We start from the raw sequence: 27,736 nt of genomic DNA, 5'->3' as shown, positions 1-27,736 counted from the left end.
TGTGATAGTCTCAGGGTTCTGTTGAAAGCGCAGAGAGCATCATGAAGACCAAGGAACACACCAGGCAGGTCCATAATACTGTTGTGGAGAAGTTTAAAGCCGGATTTGGATACAAAAAGATTTCCCAAGCTTTAAAAATCCCAAGGAGCACTGTGCAAGCGATCATTTTGAAATGGAAGGAGTATCAGACCACTGCAAATCTACCAAGACCTGGCCGTCCCTCTAAACTTTCAGCTCAGACAAGGAGAAGACTGATCAGAGATGCAGCCAAGAGGCCCATGATCACTCTGGATGAACTGCAGAGAACTACAGCTGAGGTGGGAGAGTCTGTCCATAGGACAACAATCAGTCGTACACTGCACGACTGTGGCAAGAAGAAAGCCATTTCTCAAAGATAGCCATAAAAAGTCTCGTCTAAAGTTTGCCACAAGCCACCTGGGAGACACACCAAACATGTGGAAGAAGGTGCTCTGGTCAGATGAAACCAAAATCCAACTTTTTGCCCACAATGCAAAACGATATGTTTGGCGTAAAAGCAACACAGCTCATCACCCTCAACACACCATCCCCACTGTCAAACATGGTGGTGGCAGCATCATGGTTTGGGCCTGCTTTTCTTCAGCAGGGACAGGGAAGATGGTTAAAATTGAGGGGAAGATGGATGCAGCCAAATACAGGACCATTCTGGATGAAAACCTGTTGGAGTCTGCAAAAGACCTGAAACTGGGACGGAGATTTATCTTCCAACAAGACAATGATCCCAAACATACAGCAAAATCTACAAAGGAATGGTTCACAAATAAACGTATCCAGGTGTTAGAATGGTCAAGTCAAAGTCCAGACCTGAATCCAATCGAGAATCTGTGGAAAGAGCTGAATTTGCTGTTCACAAACGCTCTCCATCCAACCTCACTGAGCTCGAGCTGTTTTGCAAGGAAGAATGGGCAAGAATTTCAGTCTCTCGATGTGCAAAACTGATAGAGACATACCCCAAGCGACTTGCAGCTGTAATCGCAGCAAAAGGTGGCTCTACAAAGTATTAACGCAAGGGGGCCGAATAATTTTGCACGCCCCACTTTTCATTTTTTTTTTTTTTTGTTAAAAAAGTTTCAAAAATCCAATAGATTTCGTTCCACTTCACAATTGTGTCCCACTTGTTGGTGATTCTTCACAAAAAAAGAAAAAATGTATATCTTTTTTTTTTTTCAAAGAATTTATTTGTTTTCAAAGAAAAAGTACAGACATATAATAAGTGCAGACATAAGTTCAAAGGAAACATCCGAAACTAGTCGGCCAACTGAATGTTACAAATACAAATGTATCAAAACGAACACTGGGACCTCTAGAGGCAAAAAATCTGCATTATAAAAATATAAACCCGAGGAGCGGCATGACTCCGAGTATCCAAGAAAATGAGAAGGCTCATAGGCCTCGGGGGGTCAGCCCAGCACCCCAATGGGAAAAATTTATATCTTTATGTTTGAAGCCTGAAATGTGGCAAAAGGTTGAAAACTTCAAGGGGGCCGTAAACTTTCGCAAGACACTCTAAGTATTTCAAAATGAGCTAGTATGCAGTGCATACTAGCTCATTATGCCTTTGTCTTGCAGACCACTTTAACCACTTGCTTACTGGGCACTTAAACCCCCCTCAGTCCCAGACCAATTTTCAGCTTTCAGCGCTGATGCACTTTGAATGACAATTGCGCGGCCATACAACACTGTACCCAAATGAATTTTTTATCATTTTTTTCCCACAAATAGAGCTTTCTTTTGGTGGTATTTAGTTACAGCTGGGAGTTTTATTTTTTGCTAAACAAACAAAAAAAGATGCAAAAAAAAAAAAAAAAAAATCATGTTTTAATAGTTTGTTATAAAATTTTGCAAACGGGTCATTTTTCTCCTTCATTGAAGTGCGCTGATTAGGCGGCACTGATGGGCTGCATTGGTGGGCACTGATGGGCTGCATTGGTGGGCACTGATGGGCTGCATTGGTGGGCACTGATAGGCTGCACTGGTGGGCACTGATAGGCATAGTTAAGGCGGCACTAATAGGCACAGATAAGGCGGCACCGATGGGCACAGATAAGGCGGCACTGATGGGCAAAGATGGGCACAGATAAGATGGCACGGATGGGTGGCACGGATAAGTGGCACGGATGGGTGGCACGGATGGGCACTGATAGGTACCACAGATAGATGGGACTGATGGGCACTGATAGGTGGCACTGATAGGTGGCTCTGATAGGTGGCACTGCTGGGCACTGATGGGCGGCACTGCTGGGCACTGATGGGCGGCACTGCTGGGCACTGATGGGCGGCACTGGGGTGCAGCACCTGAGGCAGATTTTGGGTGGCACTGTGGGTGGCACTGCTGGGTGGCACTGTGGGTGGCACTGTGGGCACTGCTGGGTGGCACTGTGGGCACTGCTGGGTGGCACTGTGGGCACTATGGGCACTGCTGGGTGGCACTGACAGGGGGGCACTTACTTTATTTCAGGATGGCACTGCGGGTGGCAGGTGGGCACTGGCAGGGGGCAGGTGTCCTTTTAAATTGCTGGCCGTGATCGGGACTGATGTCCCGAACACGGCCGCCGGCGATCGGCTTTTTTTTTTTCTCCTCGCGCTGTCAGCGCGAGGAGGAATACTAGCCGATTACCGGCTCCGTTTTATCACATGATCAGCTGTCATTGGCTGACAGCTGATCACGTGATAAGGGGTCGGGATCGACCCCTTACACGGATCGGTGATCAGGCGAGTCTCACGGACTCGCCGATCACAGAGCGCGCCGCGCGCGCCCCTCAGGGGGCGCGCAGGCCGCTCGTAACCGGGACTACGTCAATAGACGTAGTCCCGAAAATGTGGGTCCGCGCTATTGCCGTCATTTTGCAATAGCGCGGATCCCAAGTGGTTAAGGTGTGATGGTCAGGTGTCCACAAATGTTTAGCTGTATAGTGTACATAGGTAACAACCCCAATTGGACCATTTCACACGTCTCTCCATTTGTATGATATAATTACGGTCCCATTGCCAAATTCAAGCGAGTTTAAACCACTCCAGGATCCTGCTGCAAGGGAGCTTTTGTGAAAGCCTCCCCAGCCCCGTGTAAATGATTGTTTTAATGCTGTTATTGATTTCAAGTACTCCATCTGTTACACTGGCACTGAGTTTTATTTAATAGCTTTGTAATAAGTGTTACATTTATAATCATATATGGAATGCAGGTTCTGTTTTGTGGCCGTTGCTCTATGCTGTAAGCTCTGACGGGTGGGGTTGCTGGTAGCTAAGATGCAAAGACCTTGCCGCTGTATTCCCTGAGAGTTTGAGAAGGCAGGTGGGGACTGGAAATGCCAAAAACCAACCAAAAGTAACATTTTTTTTTTTTTTCTTGGTTAATGATTTTAAAATCCCACTGTGAAATGTTCTCACACAGCCCTTGTGGTGACCTCAGCTGTTCAAGGGGTGCTTCTATTTAAATGCTTAAAAGAGAACATCTAATCAAGGAAGGAAAATATTTGTCATTCAGAGTTGGCTTAATGTAGGTCTCCTGAGAGAGGCTGGCTTGTTTGGAGGCATACAGAGAGGAACTCAACAGCTGAGCCCCATCTCCTACAATGCTTTGAGGCATGGCCAAGAAATGTGATGGACTTCTTTCCAACACCCCCAAAACCAGGAGCACCACAATGTCCAAAAGCAGCATCTACTTTCGTTTTTTGTCTCCTTTAGGCTGGGTTCACACTGCTGCGGCTAGGAGAATCGGATGTGATTCGCACTGCAGTGCAAATCACATCTGATCTCTTTGCGATGCGAGTTCAGCCATACAGATAGTATGGCTGAATTCGCATCGTACCCGCCACAAACTCGCACGGGACCCTTTTTTTGGTCCGCAGCAGAATCGGATCGCATGTGTGTTCACACCATGCGATCCGATTCCTGTCCGAGTTTGCAGATCGCACTGCGATATGCGAACTGATCTGGGGGTGTCATTAACGTTTCACTGACACTCCCAGCAGTTCGCATAGGGCAGTGTGAACTGCCGCCGGGAGGCATGCGATGCGGGAACCCGCCGCGGATTTGCGGTGTTCCCGCATCGCTTCAGTGGGAACCCAGCCTTAGTGTGTCTGTTTCTCAAAGTATCAGGAGCGGGAGGCAGTTTGTTTTGGTGAAGGGCTGAAGAGCAGTACAATAATGAGTGTCTGCAGGCAACAGTAAAGCATGATGGGCGTTTCTTGCACGTTTGGGGCTGCGTTTCTGCAAATGGGGTTGGAAATTTGGTCAGGATCAATGGTGTCCTCGATGTTGAGAAATACAGATACTTATCCATCATGCCATACCATCAGGGATGCGTGTGATTGGTCCCAACTTTATTCTGCAGCAGAGCGATGACCCCAAACATACAGCCAATGTCATTAACCACTTCCGGACCGCCCACCATCATTTTACGTCGGCTGTTTGAAAAGGATTATCGTTATGGCAGAAGATAGCTGCCATAACCCCGTTATCCTCTTCTCCAGTTTCTTCTTTTTCTTCAGTGAGCGAGATCACTTTTAGCCGCGCTCCGGTGCCCTCCGTTGCTTACCGGAGCTGTCGGCAGCGGCGTAGGCAATCTGATCTTCACCCTTGCTGGACATGGAGACAAGTAAGGGGAAGATGGCTAGAGGTCGACCGATATATCGGCTGATATTTGGCGTTTTTTAATTAATCGGCATCAGCCGATTGTGCTGATAAAAAGGCCCATGTATCTTCAGCCCACATGCAAATAACTTCTGTAATAGAATTCAATGCCAGTTGCCTGAGTCTTCAGTGAAGGACTTGTTTCCTCTCTGGGCAGTCTGCCAAGAAAAGAGCAAAGAGATACAATGTTTACACTTATGAATGAACTGAACTCCCTGTGTAGAGTTCTCAGTTTAAAGACTAAATCTTTTCTGACATTTGTTGCTTACAAGTAAAAATCCTGTATTTTCTGCTAGAAAATCACTTAGAAACCCCCAAAAATTATATATATATTTTTTAGCAGAGACCCTAGGGAATAAAATAGCGGTTGTTGCAATGTTTTATGTCACACAGCATTTGAGGTTTTTCAAACGCAATTTTTTAGGAAAAAAGACACTAATGATTAAAAAAAAAAAACTAAAACCTTAAAGTTAGCCCATTTTTTTTTTCATCCAGAAGTTTTGATTACCTGTTTTTGTGTATTTAACCACTTTCAGACCGGACCATTTTGCTGGTCAAAGACCAGACCACTTTTTGCGATTCGGCACTGCGTCGCTTTAACTGACAATTGCGCGGTCGTGCGACGTGGCTCCCAAACAAAATTGGCGTCCTTTTTTTTCCCCACAAATAGAGCTTTCTTATGGTGGTATTTGATCACCCCTGCGGTTTTTATTTTTTGCGCTATAAACAAAAATAGAGCGCCAATTTTGAAAAAAACACATTATTTTTTACTTTGTGTTATAATAAATATCCCCCAAAAATATATAAAAAAAACATTTTTTTCCCTCAGTTTAGGCCGATACGTATTCTTCTACATATTTTTGGTAAAAAAAATCGCAATAAGCGATTATTGATTTGTTTGCGCAAAAGTTATAGCGTTTACAAAATAGGGATAGTTTTATAGCATTTTTATTAATAATTTTTTATTATTTTTTTTTACTAGTAATGGCGGCGATCAGCGATTTTTATTGTGACTGCGACATTGTGGGGGACCCATCGGACATTTTTGACACATTTTTGGGACCATTGTCATTTATACAGTAATCACTGCTATATAAATGCAGTGATTCCTGTGTAAATGACACTGGCAGTGAAGGGGTTAACCAGTGGGTGGCAGTGTAGGGATTAAGTGTTCCTAGGGGTGTGTTACTAACTGTGGGGGGGTTGGGCTTTCATTTAGTGAACACTGATCTCTGCTCCAATCACATGGAACAGAGATGAGCATCACTAGTTGCTAGGCAGAATGGAGAAATGCGGTTTACTCGGCATTTCCTCCATTCGGCCGCTCCGTGAGACGATCGCGGGGATGCCCGCGGCGATCGAGTCCGCGGGTCCCGCGACCGGACTCACGGGGGTCCCGACCAGCGCGGGAGCGCACCGCCGGCGGCGCGCTCCCGATGGCAGGGCGGCATTGAATATTGGACGTACCTGTACGCCAATATGCCTGCCCGTGCCATTCTGTCGACGTACATCGTCGTGCGCTGGTTGGGAAGTGGTTAATGTCTTTTATTTTTTTTTTTATCTAAATTTATACATACAAGTGAACCGATTTGAGGTTTGTTTTGTTTAATAAATGTTTAAATGTAAGAAATTTGCTGCATCACTTATTACTTAAGGCTGCTTTCACACTGGAGCGGGCAGGTGTTGATGGTAAAACGCTGCTAGTTTTATCGGCGCTTTACCGTCATTTTAGCGGCGCTATTCAGCTGCTAGCGGGGCAATTGTAACCCAGCTAATGGCCGGGGAAGAGGTTAAATGCCCCCGTGAAGCGCCCCTGCCAAATCGCATTGCATACGTTTCGGCAGTGGTGCCCATTAATTTCAATGGACAGGAGTGGTGGAGGAGCGGTATACACCACTCCAAACGTGCTGCTTGCAGGACTTTTTTTTAAACATCCTGCCAGCGCATCGCCTCAGTGTGAAAGCACTCCACACAGACTGCAGGGGAGCCGTTTTGCAGGCACTTTACAGGTGATATTTTTAGCCCAAAAGCGCATGAAAAGTGTGAAAGGTGTCTGTTGGATTTGAGATGGGGGGGGGGGGGGGGGGGGGGGAGAGAAAGGGGAAAAAAAATTAAAAATCGCCCTAACATATCGGCCCAAAAAAAATTGGCATTATATAGCGGCTATCGGCCACCACGATTTCTAAATATCGGCATTGGCCAGAGAAAAACCCGTATCGGTCGACCTCTAAAGATGGCCCCCACCCATCTCCATAACAGTGCAGGGCGGAAGGGACGTCAAAACGTCACTTCTGCCCATAGCTCTTAACGGGACTTTTTTTTTTTTTAAATGACACTTTTTTTTTTTTTTTTATTTTTTTTTTTTTTTTTTGTATTTTAGTGTAAATATGAGATCTGGGTTCTTTCTGACCTCAGATCTCATATTTAAGAGGTCCTGTCATGCTTTTTTTTCTATTACAAGGGATATTTACATTCCTTATAATAGGAATAAAAGTGGCACAATTTATTTTTATTTATTTTTTTAAACGGTGTAAAAATAAAACCCAAATAAAAGTGGCACAATTTATAAATTTTTTTTTTTTTTAAACGTGCCCTGTCCCGACGAGCTTGCGTACAGAAGCGAACGCATATGTGAGTAGCGCCCGCATATGAAAACTGTGTTGAAACCACACATGTGAGGTATCGCCCTGATCGGTAGAGCGAGAGCAATAATTCTAACCCTAGACCTCCTCTGTAACTCAACATGCAACCTGTCAAATTTTTTTAAAGGTCGTGTAAAAAAAAAAAAAAAGACTTGGCTAACTTTTACGGTCTTATTTTTCAATTCAAAAAAGTGTATTTTTTTTCAAAAAAGTGCGCTTGTAAGACCGCTGCGCAAATACGGTGAGACAAAGTATTGCAACGAACACCATTTTATTCTCTAGGGTCTTAGAAAAGAAAAATGTATAATGTTTTACAGGTCCTAAGTAATTTTGTAGCAAAGAAACCTGTTTTTTTAACTTGTAAACAACAAATCTCTGAAAGAGGCTCGGTCCTTAAGTGGTTAAGAACTATCTTCAGCGTAAAGAAGAACAAGGATCCTGGAAGTGATAGTTTGGCTTCCACAGAGCCCTGATCTCACCATCATGGAGTCTGTCTGGGATCACATTAAGAGACAGAAGGATTTGAGGCAGCCGACATCCCCAGAAGATCTGTGCTTAGTTCTCCAAGATGTTTGGAACAACCTACCTGCTGAGTTCCTTCAAAAATTGTGTCTACCTAGGAAAACTGGCGCTGTTTTTGAAGGCAAAGGGTGATCACACCAAACATTGATAGGATTTGGATTTCTTTTATTTAATTTCCATTTTGTTAATTGATAAAAATAAACTATTAACGCTTCTATTTCTGGAAGTATTCTTCATTTACAGCATTTTTTCACACCTGCCTAAGAAGACTCAGAGCTCAGTAGTCTATGGTGACATATAGCATGCCAGGCTTTTAGCTGTGTGGCAGCATTCGTTTATTTTCTTCCATTTCTTCTTCTCATGGCCACAACCTAGGAGGGGAGATGTTCTGTAGTCCACAGAGGTGGATTGCCCAGGGCTGATGACTTTTAAAGTGCTTGTAACCCTAAAAAAAAAAAATGCTTCTGTTCCTTTAAAACATGATCTATAGCACAGTGCTTGTGGAGTGTATTTTGTCCTATTGTTTGATGTAAAATACCTGGTTGATCCTGCCTGTTCCTGTGTGTCCTGGCCACGCTCCTCATGGCTGCTGATCCATGATACCATGGTCAGTTTACATGCCTCCATCATCCCGCTGTCCTCCCCTCCTGCCGCTATTCCTGTAAAGCAATGTATTAAAATCACTGGCATCCCCTTTGTTTTATAAAGCATAGTATGTAAATGTTTTAAAAATTATAATCCTAAATACCTTCTTGCTCCAGCTGGGTGGTCACATGACCTCCCTTTGCTGACTGGCATATGTCAGAGTAGAATCTCAGCCCCTCCCACTGCTCTCCTTAGATCGGGAAAGGAGAGCAGAGGCAGGTCACGTGACCACGTAGCGGAGCTGTGCAAGAAGGCATTTAGGATTATAATTTAAAAACGGAGGTACCTACTGTGCTTTATATGTGCCTTAAACAGAGGGGGTGCCAGTGATTTAAATGAGTGACTTAGCAACTACTTAAAATTGAAAGCAAAAGTAACCTTTTAAAAAATAAAACGATGAGTACATTAACCACTTTCAGACCGGACCAATTTGCTGGTCAAAGACCAGACCACTTTTTGCGATTCGGCACTGCGTCGCTTTAACTGACAATTGCGCGGTCGTGCGAAGTGGCTCCCAAACAAAATTTACGTCCTTTTTTTCCCACAAATAGAGCTTTCTTTTGGTGGTATTTGATCACCCCTGCGGTTTTTATTTTTTGCGCTATAAACAAAAATAGAGCGACAATTTTGAAAAAAACGCATTATTTTTTACTTTGTGTTATAATAAATATCCCCCAAAAATATATAAAAAAACATTTTTTTCCCTCAGTTTAGGCCGATACGTATTCTTCTACATGTTTTTGGTAAAAAAAATCACAATAAGCGATTTATTGATTGGTTTGCGCAAAAGTTATAGCGTTTACAAAATAGGGATAGTTTTATAGCATTTTTATTAATTTTTTATTATTATTTTTTTACTAGTAATGGCGGCGATCAGCGATTTTTATTGTGACTGCAACATTGTGGGGGACCCATCGGACATTTTTGGGACCATTGTCATTTATACAGTAATCACTGCTATATAAATGCAGTGATTCCTGTGTAAATGACACTGGCAGTGAAGGGGTTAACCAGTGGGTGGCAGTGTAGGGGTTAAGTGTTCCTAGGGGTGTGTTACTAACTGTGGGGGGGTTGGGCTTTCATTTAGTGAACACTGATCTCTGCTCCAATCACATGGAGCAGAGATCAGCGTCATTAGTTGCTAGGCAGAATGGAGAAATGCTGTTTACTCGGCATTTCCTCCATTCGGCCGCTCCGTGAGATGATCGCGGGGATGCCCGCGGCGATCGAGTCCGCGGGTCCCGCGACCGGACTCACGGGGGTCCCGACCAGCGCGGAAGCGCGCCGCCCGGCGGCGCGCTCCCGATGGCAGGGCGGCATTGAATATTGGACGTACCTGTACGCCAATATGCCTGCCCGCGCCATTCTGTCGACGTACATCGTCGTGCGCTGGTCGGGAACCGGTTAAAACATCATCTCCCAGGAGCTTTTAACCATAATGTGCTAATATGCAGCAGCTTCGCACAATATGACAGACTTGCCTTGCAACCAATCCTTTCCGGCACTGCGGTGTTGGCAATCCCATCAGTCACAATGCTTCCATCTTCTCCCGGTCCTTCTTCCAGGTTCAGATTTTTTTTTTTGGCCACTTGATTGGCTGGGCCAGTATGACTTAAAGAAGTTGGAAACCTCTCTGTATTATTTGTACCTATAGGTAAGCCTAGAAAATAAGGCTTACCTGTAAGTACTGTAAATATATTTACTGTATTCTGCACCGATAATGCGCTCTGAGGCCGGGTTCACACCGCTGCGATGCGGGAACGCCGCGAATCCGCTGCGTTTTCCCGCATCGCATGACTCCCGCCGGCAGTTCACACTGCCCTATGCGGACGGCTGGGAGTGTCAATGATATGTTAATGACACCCCCAGATCCGTCCGCATATCGCAGTGCGATCTGCCGACTCGCACAGGAATCGGATCACATGGTGTGAACCCCCATGCGATCCGATTCTGTTGCGGACCAAAAAAAGGGTCCCGTGCGAGTTTGCTGCGGGAGCGATGCGAATTCAGCCATACTATCTGTATGGCTGTACTCGCATCGCTACGGAGATCAGATGTGATTTGCGGTGCGAATCACATCCGGATCTCCCCCCGCAGCAGTGTGAACCCAGCCTGAAGGAATGGCCATCCGTGACGTTTCTTCAGGAGCGCGTGCCGTGATCAGTGGCTCCCGCGTGCATGCCGGAGTCTGCGCCTCCTGAAGGAAGACCGATGCGGCCTGCAGCAGGGGTGGAACATGCTTCGTTTGCAGGTAAATGTCACATGGTGTGCTAGTATGCGATGCATACTATCACATTATGCTTTTTCTTTGCAGGGAATAAAAAATAAATAAAATGAAGTTTACTACTTCTTTTACTCCTATGCATATGCCCAAGATTAAGGCTTTGTTCACACCACAGTTTTTCTGCACACGTTCTGCAAGGGCACAAAGAAAAAAAAACGTTCTCTCTGTGCCCTGTTCACACCACAGTTCCTTTTTCTAAAATGGTGGAAGGTCAGACAGACCGCCCAGGGCTCAGACCGAGGCGTGGTTTTGGAGTATATGGTATTTATAGTGGTGAGTTAGTACGCCGCCCATGCCCCAGGATGACGTCAGTGTGTGTGATGAAACGCATCGGGTGGAGTGGCACACTGACATCACCTCGCTTCTTAAATCCCGGAAGGATGGGCGTTTTATGCTCGAGCCGGCCGGCTTAAGATTATCCAATGGATGTTTGTGCAACTTTGATATATGCATTACTTTTAAGGTAGAATAAGATTGATATGGTTTTACACTATGGCGAGCCTTTATCTTTTTGGGGAACTTCCATGAGAGTGACTACCTGGAGGATATCCATGGAGGTTTCCTGCCGAGATTGAGCCGTGACTGTAGCTGCACCTGTGATTTGGGAAGTTGATGTTCAATGGGATCGCCATATACCCATCTCTTTGTAAGAACAAAGGCCCTGGCTGGGTATTGGTCACAAGCGTGGCAGACCCCCCATGATAGCTGGTATTTCTTATGGTGGAGGTGTCACTTCATTTGCGGTGTTGGCTGGTGTCGTCACTGGAAGGAGGTTTTTGGCCTGTTTTTTATATATACTATCACTGTTGGTGTAACATTAAATTTTGATTACCTAACTAGGATCGATAGTGTATATTGGGATTTTTATTTTTACCACTGGTTCATTCGTCTTCCATTTTTTTTTTTTTTGTATTAGTTAATTTTACAATTTGTTTATGGTTTAGCGCAACTTTATTTACAACTGTTCATTTGCGACAGTATGTATCTTACTGCATAGTTGATGCTTTTTAGGATCCAAAGAATTTATAGCGCCGTTTCTTTTCTTTTATGTTGCGTGCAAATTTTTACCTAAAATTGCACCAGAACTGGACCCAAAATTGCACAGGACCCTTTTTTAAACTGCACATGTGTGAGCTGGCTCCATTGAAAGCCGGTCCGATTGCCATGTTATGCGAATTTAATGCAGTTAAAAATGCATCCAATTCGCATATACAGTATGCAAACCGAGCGAGCATGAGTCGTCTCAGTCCAGATCCGTGCCAGGAATGTACTCTCAGCTGTGCATGGTGCAGTTCAGTGTACAGAAACAATGACAGGCAGGGAGAAGCGTTTTTGACAGAAGCGACCAACGAGGTCTCTTCTGTCATAAAAATCCTACCTGTCAGCCATTTTTTCATTTTATCTTTACTTCCGCTTTTTAAGCAGAATAAATTTCAGCTTTCACCTTTTCACTGCCAGGTCCATTCAGACCTGACAATGGGGGGGGGGGGGGGATAGTGTAAATCTAAAAAGCAGACTCCTACCATGTAGGCATTCAGGCGGCTGCGCTGCCACCCACTTGCCTCCACACACCCCTGGTATTTTTTTTTTTTACTGAACTAGCCTTTCCTAGACCTTTGCGGTAATATTCTGTGACATAAAAAATTGGAACTACCACTATTTTATTCTCTAGGGCTGGGATATGCAATTAGCAGACCTCCAGCTGTTGCAGAACTACAACTCCCATGAGGCATGGCAAGACTCTGACAGCCACAAGCATGACACCCAGAGGCAGAGGCATGATGGGACTTGTAGTTTTGCAACAGCTGGAGGTCCGCTAATTGCAGATCCCTGCTCTACAACACATATAACATTTCGGGGGGTTTTATGTAATCGGGCTTAAAATGATTTTTTAAGCATATGTGCAAAAACGGCTTTGGCAGCCAAAAGGGTTAAATGTTACTATGTGAGTATTACTTTTTCTGGTGTTGCCAGTTTGTTTTCAGATTGCGTATATGGCATGTATTCGAGCTGCACGATTCTGGCCAAAATGAGAATCACAATTTTTTGTGCTTAGAATAAAAAGATCACGATTCTCGCAACTAAAATCTTTCACATTATACAAAAAAAAAGAGGCTAACTTTTCTGGTTTCGTTTTTTTTATTTTTTTTATTCATTAAAGTCATTTTTTTTTTTTTTTTTATTGCATTTGAAAGACCGCTGTGCAAATGCAGTGTGGCATAAAATATTGCACCAACCACTGTTTTATTCTCTAGGGTGTCCACTAAAAAAATATATATAATGTTTCTAGCAAAACAAAATGATTTTAACTTGAAACCAACAAATGTCAGAAAAAGGTTTAGTGTTTAAGTGTTTAAACTTTTTTTCACTTACACGCTAATGCCGCGTACACACGATCAGAATTTTTGTAGAAAAAAGCTCTGATGGTTTTCCCGACGGAAATTCTGACAGGATTTCGCTCAAGCTGTCTTGCATACACACGGTCACACCAAATTCCGACCGCCAAGAACACGGTGACGTACAACACGTGCGATGGGACTAGAAAAAGGAAGTTCAATACTCAGTAGCCAATAGCATCCATCTCATAGTTGAATCTGAGCATGCGTGACGATCGGAATTTCCGATAGAAAGTTCTTCCTGTCTGAAAAATTGAGAACATGCTTTAAAATTTTGCTGGCGGGAATTTGGCCAGCTAAATTCCGATGTAGCATACACACGGTCACATTTTCTGATGAAAAGCTTCTGTCTTTTGCTTGCCGAAATTCCGATCGTGTGTACACGGCATTAGGCCCCTTTCACAAAGACGATCCGTTCAGGTCCGCCTATCAGTTTTTTAAGCGGACCAGAACGGATGCTCTATGGAGGGACGGATGTCAGCAGTGACATGTTTGCTGACATCCGACCCGCTCCGATCCGAAAAAGTTTGACGGAGGAAAAACCAATTTTTCCAACCATCATCGGATTGGGTGACGACGGACTCTACGGTCCGTCTTCATCCAATCCCCCATAGGGGAGAGCGGCGCTCTGACAGGTCGGTTCCTGCACAGTGTGCAGAGACAGACCTGTCATCTTCCTGCTCAGCGGGCTCCGTACACGCCCGAGTGAAGGAGCCCAGAGTCTATTCCATTGACAAATTGTTTCAATGTTTATACTTAAAGTGGTTGTATACCCACATTTTTAACTTTTACCTACAGGAAAGCCTATAATAAGGCTTACCTGTAGGTAAAAAACATATCTCCTAAACCTGTACGGTTTAGGAGATATTCCCCTCGGTATGCGCCGCTGACTGCAGCGGCGCATGCGCACAAGGGGTTTCTCGCCGTCAAAATCCGACAGCGGCCGAGTGGCCGGACTGAAATCTCCCGCGCGCACGCGCGGGAGTGACGATATCGCGGAAGAAACGCTGAGGGAGCATGTCAGCTCCCTCGGCGTGGATCGGGCCAGATGTCGGGGCCTCGTTCTAAGGTAAGTATTTCATAATGAGCTAGAATGCGGTGCATACTAGCTCATTATGCCTTTTGCTTTGCAGGTTTAAAAAAAAAAAAAAAAAATGTGCGGGTTTACTACCGCTTTAAGTTTAACCGATAAAGAATGTTTTGATTCTTGGCAGACTTGCCAGTTTTTCTTTTGATGGCTGTGGCTTCAGAAGAGCAGAGAGAATTCTTTGCGTTGAAAGAATTGTGAAACACTTTAGTCAAGATCACGATAACGATTCTTGGCGATTAATTGTGCAGCTCTAGCATGTATTGAAAATTATTTGCGTCAAAATGCGTGATTTACTGCACGAAAAGTGACTTAAGCCAATTTCCAGCAAGTTCTAGCAAACTAGTGTGAGAGAAGTGTGTTCATGACTTACCTTTTTTTTTGTCATTTGCAGGACTGAAAAAACGTACAAGGAAAGCGTTTGGTATACGGAAGAAAGAAAAGGACACTGATTCCACGTAAGTACATCCCCTCTCTTGTGTGTGCTTGTGTTGTATGCCACGGTTTATCAGAAAGCCGTAGATGAGGACTTCCCTGCTAGATCGAGAAGTCTAAACAAGGCTTTAACAGGGCTCTAAACTGTTGGCCTTCCTTATAAAGGGTTTTAGAAAAAAAAAATCCTGCTCTTAGCTACACATGGATTACTCCATAACTAGAGAGAGAGTGGCATTTGTAAGGTGCTCACATCCTCATGAAGGGACACAAATCATCACAATACTAAACTTTTATTTATTTATTGAACTTTATATGTTAAAACTGAGGTAGTCAAAAGCACAATCAAAGAGGCTAAAATATGCATTGAATCAGTGCTCAAAATCTCAAGTCCTGAGCTACAAGCCAGGCCTTAAGAGTTACTCGCTGCCAGTTGCCCCACCCTACCCCTGCCCCGCCTCTAATTCCACCCCTAAACATGCCCTTGTAAATTATCTCATGGAACTGTTAAATGTTTTTTATGCAGAATTAAGTTACAAAAATAAATATTAACAACTTTATCAATACCCATTGATGCCATCTATCTGTGCCCATCTGTGCAGCATATCTGTACCCATCATCAGTGCCCATCAGTTCAGCCTCTTTAGTGCCCCTCTGTGCAGCCCCATCAGTGCCCCCTCATATTATTGAGGGGTGGGACTGTAAGGTAAACAAACAGCCTTAATGACTTGGGTAGGGCTGCAACTAACGATTATTTTCATAATCGATTCGTTGGCCGATTATTGTTTGGGTTAGTAAATTCTTTCATTCAGCGAATGTACAAAGATTTTTCACATGAATATTCTTGTCTGAAAATGTATCTGTGTGGCCAGCATAAGGCTCGGTACACACCTATGCAGTTTGCTTTTGATCCGTTTATGCAGTGCTTTTTGCTGTGCATGTTCATTTTTGCACACATGATTTGGCTGCGATTTGCGTTTGCTTTTTTTTTTTACTTTTTTTGGCCAATTTGTTGTTGGGATGATTTAAAAAAACACAAATTGCTGCAAAAACGCACTACATGCTTTTCTGCAGCTTCTCCATTGAAGTATATTGAACCAAACAAGCACCGTTTTGCGTTTGAAAGAGGTCCTGGACCCTTTCCAGCAGCTGAAAAAAGCATAGATGTGAACGTTAAATGAACTGTAGTGCGTTTCTGCAAAAAGCATCAAAAAAACGTGGGTGGGAATCAGATCTAAGACGTTTAGTAACATAATGTGGTTAAAAAAATAAAATAAAAAATTAGCCCTTCATAGTACAAAAAAACAACAAATAATCGCTACTGTAAGGGGTTCATTTTTTTTTTTTTTACTGTGCAACAGTCAAAGTAATATTTACAGTAGCGATTATTTGCTCTTTTTGTACTATAAAGGGCTAATTTTAGTTTTTTTAACTCCATTATGTTACTGGCCGATTAGTCGATTATGAAAATAGTAACCGGTTAATTTCATAATCGATTAGTTGTCGATTAATCGATTAGTTGTTTCGTCCCTAGACTTGGCTATGCTGTCTGGTAGGGGTGTCTGCATTATCCTGAACATAATAAACTTTTTGGCTGGTAGGAAAGCTTGCATATGTGGATTTCAACTGTGAATTTGCTAGGTGTTATGGGGGGTAAAATGGCTTTGATTTATGAGAAGATTAGCACCCTGTCCCTAGTGTTGTGGTATGGGTGATGACTCAAGCTTATATTTGTTTTAAAAGTTTGTGGAACTTTTTAAACTGAAGCTTGTTTGTATTTAATTATTGGCTGAGTTTTGGGGATTTACCAACTGAGAGCATACTTCTGTTTTGGGATGTGACAAGTGTTTCTTTTTTTTTTTTTTTTCCCTAATTTACTTCTTGTTTTTTAATTCCTGACAGAGGATCACCAGACAGAGACCTTGGCGTAAGTAAAGACCTTTTATCCCTTTTTGTCCTATTGTAATTTTGTTCATTTTTAGATTACACAAGAGCTTCTGTACCTTCTTATGAATTAGGTTCTGTTCCACTTTTTTTGATCCAGAGGGATGTACACAACTGTGTTTTGAGATATGTTTAAAAGCTTATTTATATATTAAAAAATAAATAAAAAAATCACCTGACACAAAACACACACTTTAGGCTCGGTTCACACAGGGGGCGATGCGAGGCGACACGACTTGCCTCGCCGCGACCTCAGCGGCGACTTGCAAATGACTTCTGTATAGAAGTCAATGCAAGTCGCCCCGAGGTCGCCCAAAAGCAGTACAGGAACCTTTTTTCTGAGTCGGAGCGACTCGAGTCGCTCCTCTTAGAACGGTTCCATTGTACAGAATGGGGGCGACTTATCAGGTCGCGGCACGGCAAGTCGTGTCGCCTCGTGTCGCCCCCTGTGTGAACCGGCCCTTACATTGCAAATGATGAAGTGCAGCGCTAGGTTGTGCACAAAAAGACCCTATACATACATGACGTGTCAAAGTGCAAATGTGCAATGAATGTGCAATACTATATCCAGCCAAAGATTGGAACAATGTCAACATGTGCAATTCTGTGTGATTAATGTGCAATAAAGCAAACAGAAAAATACATACAAAGAAATGCACAGACGTGCTTAAAATGCAATATAAGTACAAAAAAGGCAAAATCGGACATCAAAAAGTTCATATATAGCTGAGATCCAATGAAAGTGACCTCAAGTGCAATATGGAGTGTAGACCAAGTGCTTGACATCGTGATACCCGTCACCTCATTAGGATAAAAGTTTTACCAGAAAGCCTGCGCGCCCCCCCCCCCCCCCCCCTACTCAGGGTGGTCAAACAGCGCTTAGTAGGATCGAGGATCCACTGATGGAGTACTCTGGCGTGCCCCTCCGGAGAGATCCGTGTGCATCAGATGGTAGCCAGACAACATCAACGGCAGGAAGTAATAATACCCGGAAAGGGGGAAAAAAAACTCGAATAGTGTAGAGCAGGGGTCCCAAACTCAAATTACCTGAGGGCCACATGACAAGTTTTCATATCCCATGGGGGCCTCAAACGCATTATTGAACCCAGCAATGATGTCAGCAAACGCATTATTAACCACTAGCAATGGTGTCAGCAAACGCATTATTAAACCCAGCATTATCCCTCACACTGCACAAATGTCCCCCACGCTGCACAAGTGGCCCTCACACTCCATAATTACCTCCCACACTGCACAAATACCCCCCACACACCCCACTAAGGACTTGCCTCAGTATGATGGCTCACAGCTCCTGGCTTCAACACAGGCCTAGTGACAGGGCACCCAGAGAAAGACACAATCTCCCACCCTGAGGTGGCAGCAGGACCCTGGACCCATGGCTCTGATCGATTATCACCATACCTAGGTGGGCGGGGCGATGGGGCTGATCCTTCCTCTGCTCTGTTCTCTCTCTGAGCTGCAGCAGAGAGGACACGGGAGATGGAGACATTATGCTCTTCGGCGCTTCCCCCTCTGCGGTGCCTGGGTGCAGTGCAATCCTGCCCAGGATCATCCCTCCCATTTGTAACCTGCCGGCCGCAAATGGCCCGTGGGCCAGTACTTTGAAACCACTGGTGTAGAGGGTCTCTTATAGCATTTTATTGATTAAAAAAAAAGCTGCAATACTGCATACATATAACTTTGGAGAGAGTTCTCCAATTCGAGTGAACACGGAAATGTTTCTTGAAAGAAAAAAAATCCATACAAGTCCATAGAATCAGATTGCGCATGCGCAGAACGTGTGTGCGTAGCGTCCCGACGATCGTTTAGACATATGTCACGTCATCAGGGGTACACCCGCACGCCTGAGCTTTATATACTATATTGGCAAAACGGGGGAGTGCTGCCATAGGTTGCACTAAATGATACAAAGAAGCTCATTGGATAAGATAAAGCCATCCTGAATGGCAAGGCTTTAAGTAATAAGTGTATCCATTGGCCCAGGAAGGCACGGACTCCGCTCAATTAACAAAACTAAAGTAAACAACGCATACTGCCATCTTGTAGGGGAATTCAATATCCACATGAACAATTGCAAAGGCTAGCTCCCCCATGTAGCCCACAGGTCTTACACTATTCAGCAATGCATGGCTGTTAATTAGTAACAAAAGGTTAACATAACAAAAAGTATAAAGAATAAAAACTGAATATATATATATATATATATATATATATATATATATATATATATATATATATATATATATATATATATATATATATATATATATAATGTATATATTATACATATCAGTAAAATATATATGGAAATAGGCAATGTTTCATACATGAGTTAAATGAGAAACCCATGTAAATTAGAATGTGTGTGTATATATACACAACACCAAACCATGAACATTTTGTGTGAGAACCAAAATTTTAAAACGAAGAATAATAAAAAAAAAATCTAAATGGGCTCTAAAGCCTATATTAATAATAAAAGATCTTTATGGGGATATTTAATTCCCCCACAAGATGGCAGTATACGCCGTTTAGTTTTGGTAATTATGCCTTCCTGGGCCAATGGATACACTTATTACTTAAAGCCTTCTCATTCAGGATGGTTTTATCCTATCCAATGAGCTTCTTTGTATCATTTGTACGACCTATGGCAGCGCTCTCCCCCCCCCCCCCCCCCCTTGCCTATTTGGTATATATATCGCAGGTGTGTATGACGTTGCATATGACGAAACGATTGTCAGGACGCTACGCACACACGTTCTGCGCATGCGCGATTTGATTCTACGGACCTGTTCGAATTTTTTCTTGTAAGGAACATTTCTGTTTTTACTCGAACTGGAGTACTCTCTTCAAAGTTTTATTTATGCCGTATTGCAGCCTTTTTATCAATAAAACGCCATAAGAGACACTCTACACTATTGGATTTTTTTTCCCTTTCCGCATTATTATTGATGCAGTCTGGCTACCATCTGATGCGCACGGATCTCTCCGGAGGGGGACACCAGAGTACTCCATCGGTGGATCCTCGATCCTACGAAGTGCTGTTTGACTCCCCTGAGTAAGGGAGGTCACAGGCTATCTGGTAAGCCTTTTATCCTGAGGTGACGGGTATAACAGTGTAAAGCACTTGGTCTACGCTCCATATTGCACTTGAGGTCACTTTCATTGGATTTCAGCTATATACAAACTTTTTGATATCAGAGTTGGCCTTTTTTGCACTTTAAGCATGTCAAGCATTTTTTGTTTGCTTTATTGCACATTAATCACATAGAATTGCACATTTTGACATTGTTCCAACCTTTTGGCTGTATTTAGTATTGCACTGAATTGCACATTTGCACTTTGACACATGTAATTTAGGTATAGGGTCTTTTTGTGCACGACCTAGCGCTGCACTTTATTATTTGCATTGCTATCTGGTGCCCAATATTTGGGTTATAGTGTACAGGTGATATATTTTACCATTTAAATATTCAAATATCACAAATGTTTTTACCTACCAAGCACAGATATTGCTTTACATTTACGCACTTTACATTGTCCCTTCTATTTCTGTATACAATGTATGTGGATGATGGCACTGTAATTATTTTAATAAAAAAAAAAAAAATTCCAAATACCTTTTTCCCAATCGATATATACAGCTGTCAGATGACCCAAATCTTTCCCAGCCTGTCTGAAGGGAAACTTAAGCAGGAGGAGCTTCTAGTCCTCTGTTGCTGGTCACATGTTCAAAATAAAAAAACAGCCTTTGGAATACAGAGTAAAAATAAATAATATAAAATGTTTTAAATTGTCATACAAATATATATTTGAAATCAAATCTCTATTGGTCACAGTCCTGTGTCTTAGAATAACAGGGAGGTGAAGCCTCCATTAATCTACATGTAAAATGCAATATCCATTGTGTTTAGCTGGTTAGTGGGCATGGAGGAGGAGGGAAGGAGTGGGCTGTCATTTACTACTGTGTATACACCCCACATGTGTGACTCTGTAATCGCATGGGTTTCTCATATGTGATGGGGAGGAATTGCCCACCAAGGAAACTCACAGAAAACCGAGCATGTGCAGAGTTACCACCACAGCTGCAATATCCCTAACTGAATTGGGGACATGAACAGAAGGGGGAGATAGAGAGCAGCAGGATCAACCAGGTTTTTTGTAGAATACAGTAGACGAATCTCAGTGACTAAGTGAGGATGAACAGCGTGTAATAAACTATTTGTTAATATTTTTTTAATGATGTGGGTTTAGTGACGCTTTAAGCCAGTATTTGATTAGCATTCCTGTCAGTTTTACTATGCATTTAGGAGCCATATGCATCCGACAAAAAGTACAGATGGTAGTGTTGCAAATGCATATGTATTTATTAAAGCCCAAGTCCAGGCAAAAAGTTTCCGCACGTAGTGGGGCTGTGCCCGCACTGCACTGGGTCACCAGCTCATTTTGTCCAGAAAAAGGGAATTGTGGGAGAAAAAAGGGTCCATACATGGAACACCATAACCATGATTTACCTTAACCACTTCCCGACCGCCGCACGACGATGTACGTCGACAGAATGGCACGGGCAGGCATATTGGCGTACATGTACGTCCCTGCCTTCCCGTGGGTCGGGGGCCCGATCGGGCCCCCGCCCGGTGCCCGCGGCGGTCGGTATTCGTTCGGGAGCGATCCCGGACGAGGGGACGGCCATTCATTCATGGCCACCCCCTCACGATCGCTCCCGACGAATGAAAATGCTCCGTGACATCACTTCCTCTCCTGTAATGTAAACACAGGAGAGGAAGTGATGTATTCTCTCCTCCGTGTCGGTATTTTTCGTTCCGACACCGAGGAGAGAGGATCGGTGAGTTGCACCAACACGACACTACACAGTAGAACATGCCAGGCACACTCACACCCCCCCGATCACCCCCCCAATTACCCCTGCCCCCCAGTCACAGTGACACCAATGTCATTTTTTTTTTTTTTTTTTGCATTGGTGTCATTTGTGACTGTAATAACTGTTAGGGCAGTTAGGGTTAGCCCCCTTTAGTTCTAATGTACCCCCCCAATAAAGGTTTAACCCCGTGATCACCCCCCGTCGCCAGTGTCACTAAGGCTGGGTTCACATTGCAGCGGTTTATGAGAACGAATGTGATTCGCACCGCACTGCAGTGCAAATCACATCCGATCTCTGTGCGATTCGAGTTCAGCCATTCGCCACACCCGCCGCAAATTCGCACGGGACCCTTTTTTTGGTCCGCAGCAGAATCGGATCGCATGGGTGTTCACACCATGCGATCCGAGTTTGCAGATCGCACTGCGATATGCAAACTGATCTGGGGGTGTCATTAACATTTCACTGACACTCCCAGCAGTTCGCATAGGGCAGTGTGAACTGCCGCCGGGAGGCATGCGATGCGGGAACCCGCCGCGGATTCGTGGCGTTCCCGCATCACTCCAGTGTGAACCCAGCCTAATAAGCGATCGTTTTTCTGATCGCTGTATTAGTGTCACAGGTGACGCTAGTTAGGCAGGTAGGTATTTAGGTTCGCCGCAGCTTTTTATAGCGCCAGGGACCCCCATATACTGCTGCATAAAGCCCCCTGATTGCCCCCTAGTTAACCCTTTCACCAGTGATCACCATATAACTGTTACAGGTGACGCTGGTTGGTTAGTTATTTTTTTATAGTTTCAGGGCACCCGCCATTTATTACCTAATAAAGGTTTAACCCCCTGATCACCCAGCGGGTGTCATTTGTGACTGTAATAACTGTTAGGGCAGTTAGGGTTAGCCCCCTTTAGTTCTAAGGTACCCCCCTAACCCCCCCAATAAAGGTTTAACCCCGTGATCACCCCCCCTCGCCAGTGTCACTAAGGCTGGGTTCACATTGCAGCGGTTTATGAGAACGAATGTGATTCGCACCGCACTGCAGTGCAAATCACATCCGATCTCTGTGCGATTCGAGTTCAGTCATACAGATAGTATGGCTGAATTCGTGTCGCACCCGCCGCAAACTCGCACGGGACCCTTTTTTTGGTCCGCAGCAGAATCGGATCGCATGGGTGTTCACACCATGCGATCCGAGTTTGCAGATCGCACTGCGATATGCGAACTGATCTGGGGGTGTCATTAACATTTCACTGACACTCCCAGCAGTTCGCATAGGGCAGTGTGAACTGCCGCCGGGAGGCATGCGATGCGGGAACCCGCCGCACATTCGTGGCGTTCCCACATCGCTCCAGTGTGAACCCAGCCTAATAAGCGATCATTTTTCTGATCGCTGTATTAGTGTCACAAGTGACGCTAGTTAGGCAGGTAGGTATTTAGGTTCGCCGCAGCTTTTTATAGCGCCAGGGACCCCCATATACTACCGCATAAAGCCCCCTGATTGCCCCCTAGTTAACCCTTTCACCAGTGATCACCATATAACTGTTACAGGTGACGCTGATTGGTTAGTTATTTTTTTTATAGTTTCAGGGCACCCGCCATTTATTACCTAGTCTCACTAGTGTACCCCTAAATTTAGGGGTGTCTACTTTCCAAAATGGGGTCATTTGGGGGGGGTTTGTGCCATCTTGGCATTTTATGGCCTTCAAAACTGTAACGCCCTTAGAAAGCCTGAAGGCGGTGCTTGGTTTTCGGGGCCCCGTACGCGGCTAGGCTCCCAAAAAGTCCCACATATGTGGTATCCCCGTACTCAGGAGAAGCAGCAGAATTTATTTTGGGGTGTCATTTCACATATGCCCATGGCATGCGTGAGCAATATATCATTTAGTGACAACTTTGTGAAAAAAAAAAAAAAGTTTGTAATTTTCCCGCAACTTGTGGCAAAATATAAAATATTCCATGGACTCAACATGCCTCTCAGCAAATAGCTTGGGGTGTCTACTTTCTAAAATGGGGTCATTTGTGGGGGTTTTGTGCCATCTTGGCATTTTATGGCCTTCAAAACTGTAATAGGTAGTGAGAAGTGAAATCAAAAATGTACGCCCTTAGAAAGCCTGAAGGCGGTGCTTGGTTTTCGGGGCCCCGTACGCGGCTAGGCTCCCAAAAAGTCCCACATATGTGGTATCCCCGTACTCAGGAGAAGCAGCAGAATTTATTTTGGGGTGTCATTTCACATATGCCCATAGCATGTGTGAGCAATATATCATTTAGTGACAACTTTGTGAAAAAAAAATAAAAAAAAAATTAAAGTTTGTAATTTTTCCGCAACTTGTGGCAAAATATAAAATATTCCATGGACTCAACATGCCTCTCAGCAAATAGCTTGGGGTGTCTACTTTCTAAAATGGGGTCATTTGTGGGGGTTTTGTGCCATCTTGGCATTTTATGGCCTTCAAAACTGTAATAGGTAGTGAGAAGTGAAATCAAAAATTTACGCCCTTAGAAAGCCTGAAGGCGGTGCTTGGTTTTCGGGGCCCCGTACGCGGCTAGGCTCCCAAAAAGTCCCACATATGTGGTATCCCCGTACTCAGGAGAAGCAGCAGAATTTATTTTGGGGTGTCATTTCACATACGCCCATAGCATGTGTGAGCAATATATCATTTAGTGACAACTTTGTGTAAAAAAAAAAAAAAAAAAAAAATTTTTTTTTGTCATTATTCAATCGCTTGAGGCAAAAAAATAAAATATTCAATGGGCTCAACATGCCACTTATCAATTTCCTTAGGGGGTCTACTTTCCAAAATGGGGTCATTTGGGGGGGTTTTGTACTACCCTGCCATTTTAGCACCTCAAGAAATGAGATAGGCAGTCGTAAACTAAAAGCTGCGTAAATTCCAGAAAACGTACCTTAGTTTGTAGATGTGACAACTTTTGCGCAAACCAATAAATATACAATTATTGACTTTTTTTTTACCAAAGACATGTGGCTGAATACATTTTGGCCTAAATGTATGACTAAAATTGAGTTTATTGGATTTTTCTAATAACAAAAAGTAGAAAATATCATTTTTTTTCAAAATTTGCGGTCTTTTTACGTTTATATCGCAAAAAATAAAAATCGCAGAGGCAATCAAATACCATCAAAAGAAAGCTCTATTTGTGGGAAGAAAAGGACGCAAATTTTGTTTGGGTACAACATTGCATGACCGCGCAATTACCAGTTAAAGCAGCGCAGTGCCAAATTGTAAAAAGACCTCTGGTCATTTACCAGCAAAATGGTCCGGTCTGAAAGTGGTTAATATCGCCCAGTAAAGTGACGGACTGTCTTGATACCAAGTTATATAGTTGTAACATAAACAAATGTGTTACGGCGATATTTAGTGTCCAATTCGGTCTTTATTTTCTACTAGTTTCGCGACTTTTCTGTCGCTTCTTCAGGAGACCTTGTTTGTCTGAAATCGAACATACCATGTCAAAAAGTTATCATAACCAAATTAACAAAATTAGCATAGTTCAAAATATTTGGTGTATTGTTTTACAGAAAGGGTTAGAGAGTAGGCAGCTCACCACCATGGAAACATCAAATCGCAGAACACACTTGGAGTGTGGAGTGACTCCAAGTGTGTTCTGCGATTTGATGTTTCCATGGTGGTGAGCTGCCTACTCTCTAACCCTTTCTGTAAAACAATACACCAAATATTTTGAACTATGCTAATTTTGTTAATTTGGTTATGATAACTTTTTGACATGGTATGTTCGATTTCAGACAAACAAGGTCTCCTGAAGAAGCGACAGAAAAGTCGCGAAACTAGTAGAAAATAAAGACCGAATTGGACACTAAATATCGCCGTAACACATTTGTTTATGTTACAACTATACTATGTATTCATTTAAACTTTATATTTATATGTTTTTTCTTTTTCTTTAAAAAAAACTTTATACTTATATTTAATAATAAACATTTATATTTTTTTATATAACTTGGTATCAAGACAGTCCGTCACTTTACTGGGCGATATTAAGGTAAATCATGGTTATGGTGTTCCATGTATGGACCCTTTTTTCTCCCACAATTCCCTTTTTCTGTAGCTAATATATAAGGATGAGGATACCGTATACCCTTTCGTAATTTAGGCACAACAATACAACTATCATTTTGTCCAGAGTTGAGAAGAAAGCTGTATACGCACCTGATCCTCTGCTCTCCTGGCGCTCCCCCACGTTCCAGTGATGGCTTCTTCCATATGTCCTCACATCCAGAGCCGGTCTATAGATATGGTGACAATCACAACGGTTCACTGCAAAAGACTGCGGGGGGGGGGGGGGGGGGGGGGCAATGACCACAGGTCTTGTATGGGGAGGATCGGAGAATTGGGTAAATATGTCTGTTCTCCAACCCCCTATACAAAAACAAGCAGATAGCCTGTGCAGTGCCGAAATAGGCCCACTGTGTGGGGAAAATAATTTTTTATTTATTTTTTGCCTGGAGACTTTAAAGCGGAGGTCCACCCTAAAGTGGACCTTCCGCTCATCGGAACCCTCGAGGGGGGTGCAGTTACCTGGATAATCCAGGTAACTGCACCCACTTCCGGGATAGCTCTCTGCGGAAAGGGGCGTAACTTACGCCCCTTTCCGCAAGTGCCCGCCCCTTCCCGCAAGTGCCCCGCTGCCTGCTGGGAAACACACAGATCCCAGAGGCAGCGGGGAGCGTCCTTATTGCGCAGCGCGATTCGCGCATGCGCAGTAGGGAACCGGGAAATGAAGCCGAAAGGCTCCATTTCCTGATTCCCATACCCAAGATGGCGGCGGCAGGACCCGACAGACGACCTAGAGATCGGCTTCGCGTGCCGACATCGCGGGTGCACTGGACAGGTAAGTGTCACTATTTTAAAAGTCAGCAGCTGCAGTATTTGTAGCTGCTGGCTTTTAAAAAAAAAAAAAACGCGGAGTCCCGGTGGACTCCCGCTTTAAAGTGGAGTTCCACTCAAAAGTGGAACTTCCGCTGATTTGTCTCCATCCCCCAAGCCGCCCCCCCCCCCCCTCTGGTGCCACCCACATTTGGCACCTTTCGAGGGGAGGAGAGAAGCAGCTACCTGTCTTTGACAGGTATTCTGTTCCCACTTCCAGAAACCACAGCCATGGCTGTTGACATCACCACTCAGCTCCCTCCTCCTACTTCCCCTGCCACTGGCCAGTAGGAGAGAGGAGCGGAGCCTCGCGCATGCGCTGCAGGGTTCCCGGCGTGAAGCCTTAAGGCTACACTGCTTGGTTCCCTTACCCGCAATGGCGGCGGCAGCAGCACTCGACAGCTGATGGAAACATAAGTTGTGTTGCCCACATGGCTGGACTCCAGCACAGGCAAGTGTCCTATTTTATTACAAGCCAGCAGCTGCAGTATGTGTAGTGCTGACTTTTAATTTTTCCAGCGGTGGGCGGATCTCCGCTTTAAGATGAGACAGATTCTTCCATTCATGCTATTTGCAGTGGTCATCAACCCTGTCCTCAGGGCCCACTAACAGGCCAGGTTTTATGTATTACCTTGGGGGAGATGCAGACTAGAATACTGCAATCACTCATCAGCAAATGATATCACCGGTGATGTATTTCAGTTATCTGGCAAACCTGGCCTGTTGGTGGGCCCTGAGGACAGGGTTGATGACTACTTCTATACAGCACAGATAGACAAATCTCTCCTTCTGGCTGCCAAAATGCCCAACTATTGGCCAATCATTTTCCACCTGGCTCCTTAAATTTTTCAGTTGTGATAGACGAGTGACGGGACCACCCCCTGAGTGAATTTTGGGCAGTTCCTCAGGAACTGGCAGAAATTCATACAGTAAATGGCGCGCTCACAGGTCTGTTAGATGTTAAATAATAACTCTGCAAAGTTTGCTTGATCCTGTATTCCTATGAAATGTTATTTTTACTGATTAAAAGGTTTCCTTTGCATGCAAACACTTCACGTAATGCTGTATTCTTGCAAAACCATAAATAAATTGGATTTTCTATAATTACTGCTGAATAAATCTTTATAAACCAATAAGCATATAGGTCTCCCAATCACATGATGGCCTTTGCTTTGATGATGGCATTGGATGAATGTTTCCTTGATGCTGTGTACTTATAATCTCATAAAAGTACTGATTTCAACACAGTCCTTGCTAAGCAACAAATCCTTATAACATTCAGGCTCTCCAGTGCGGTTAAATAATTACTCAA

General features: G+C 43.9%; 1 protein-coding gene across 6 annotated transcripts in view; it reads left to right on the top strand.

The window, feature by feature from the left end:
- SGIP1 (SH3GL interacting endocytic adaptor 1) overlaps positions 1 to 27,736 on the top strand; it is a 250,209-nt gene that overhangs the window by 64,758 nt on the left and 157,715 nt on the right. For all 6 annotated transcript variants that reach the window (XM_077450532.1, XM_077450530.1, XM_077450528.1 and 3 more), the window contains exons 2-3: positions 14,642 to 14,705; positions 16,582 to 16,606. In XM_077450532.1, the coding sequence (XP_077306658.1) occupies positions 14,642 to 14,705; positions 16,582 to 16,606 (89 nt within the window). The remainder of the gene's footprint in view (positions 1 to 14,641; positions 14,706 to 16,581; positions 16,607 to 27,736) is intronic.

This window comes from Lithobates pipiens, unplaced genomic scaffold, assembly GCF_037356315.1.
Source record: "Lithobates pipiens isolate NorthernLeopardFrog02 unplaced genomic scaffold, aLitPip1_a1.2 Scaffold_23, whole genome shotgun sequence".
In the NCBI taxonomy this organism is placed as follows: domain Eukaryota; kingdom Metazoa; phylum Chordata; class Amphibia; order Anura; family Ranidae; genus Lithobates; species Lithobates pipiens.
Note: the sequence above shows the minus strand (reverse complement) of the source record. Positions and strands in the feature narration are given on the sequence as shown.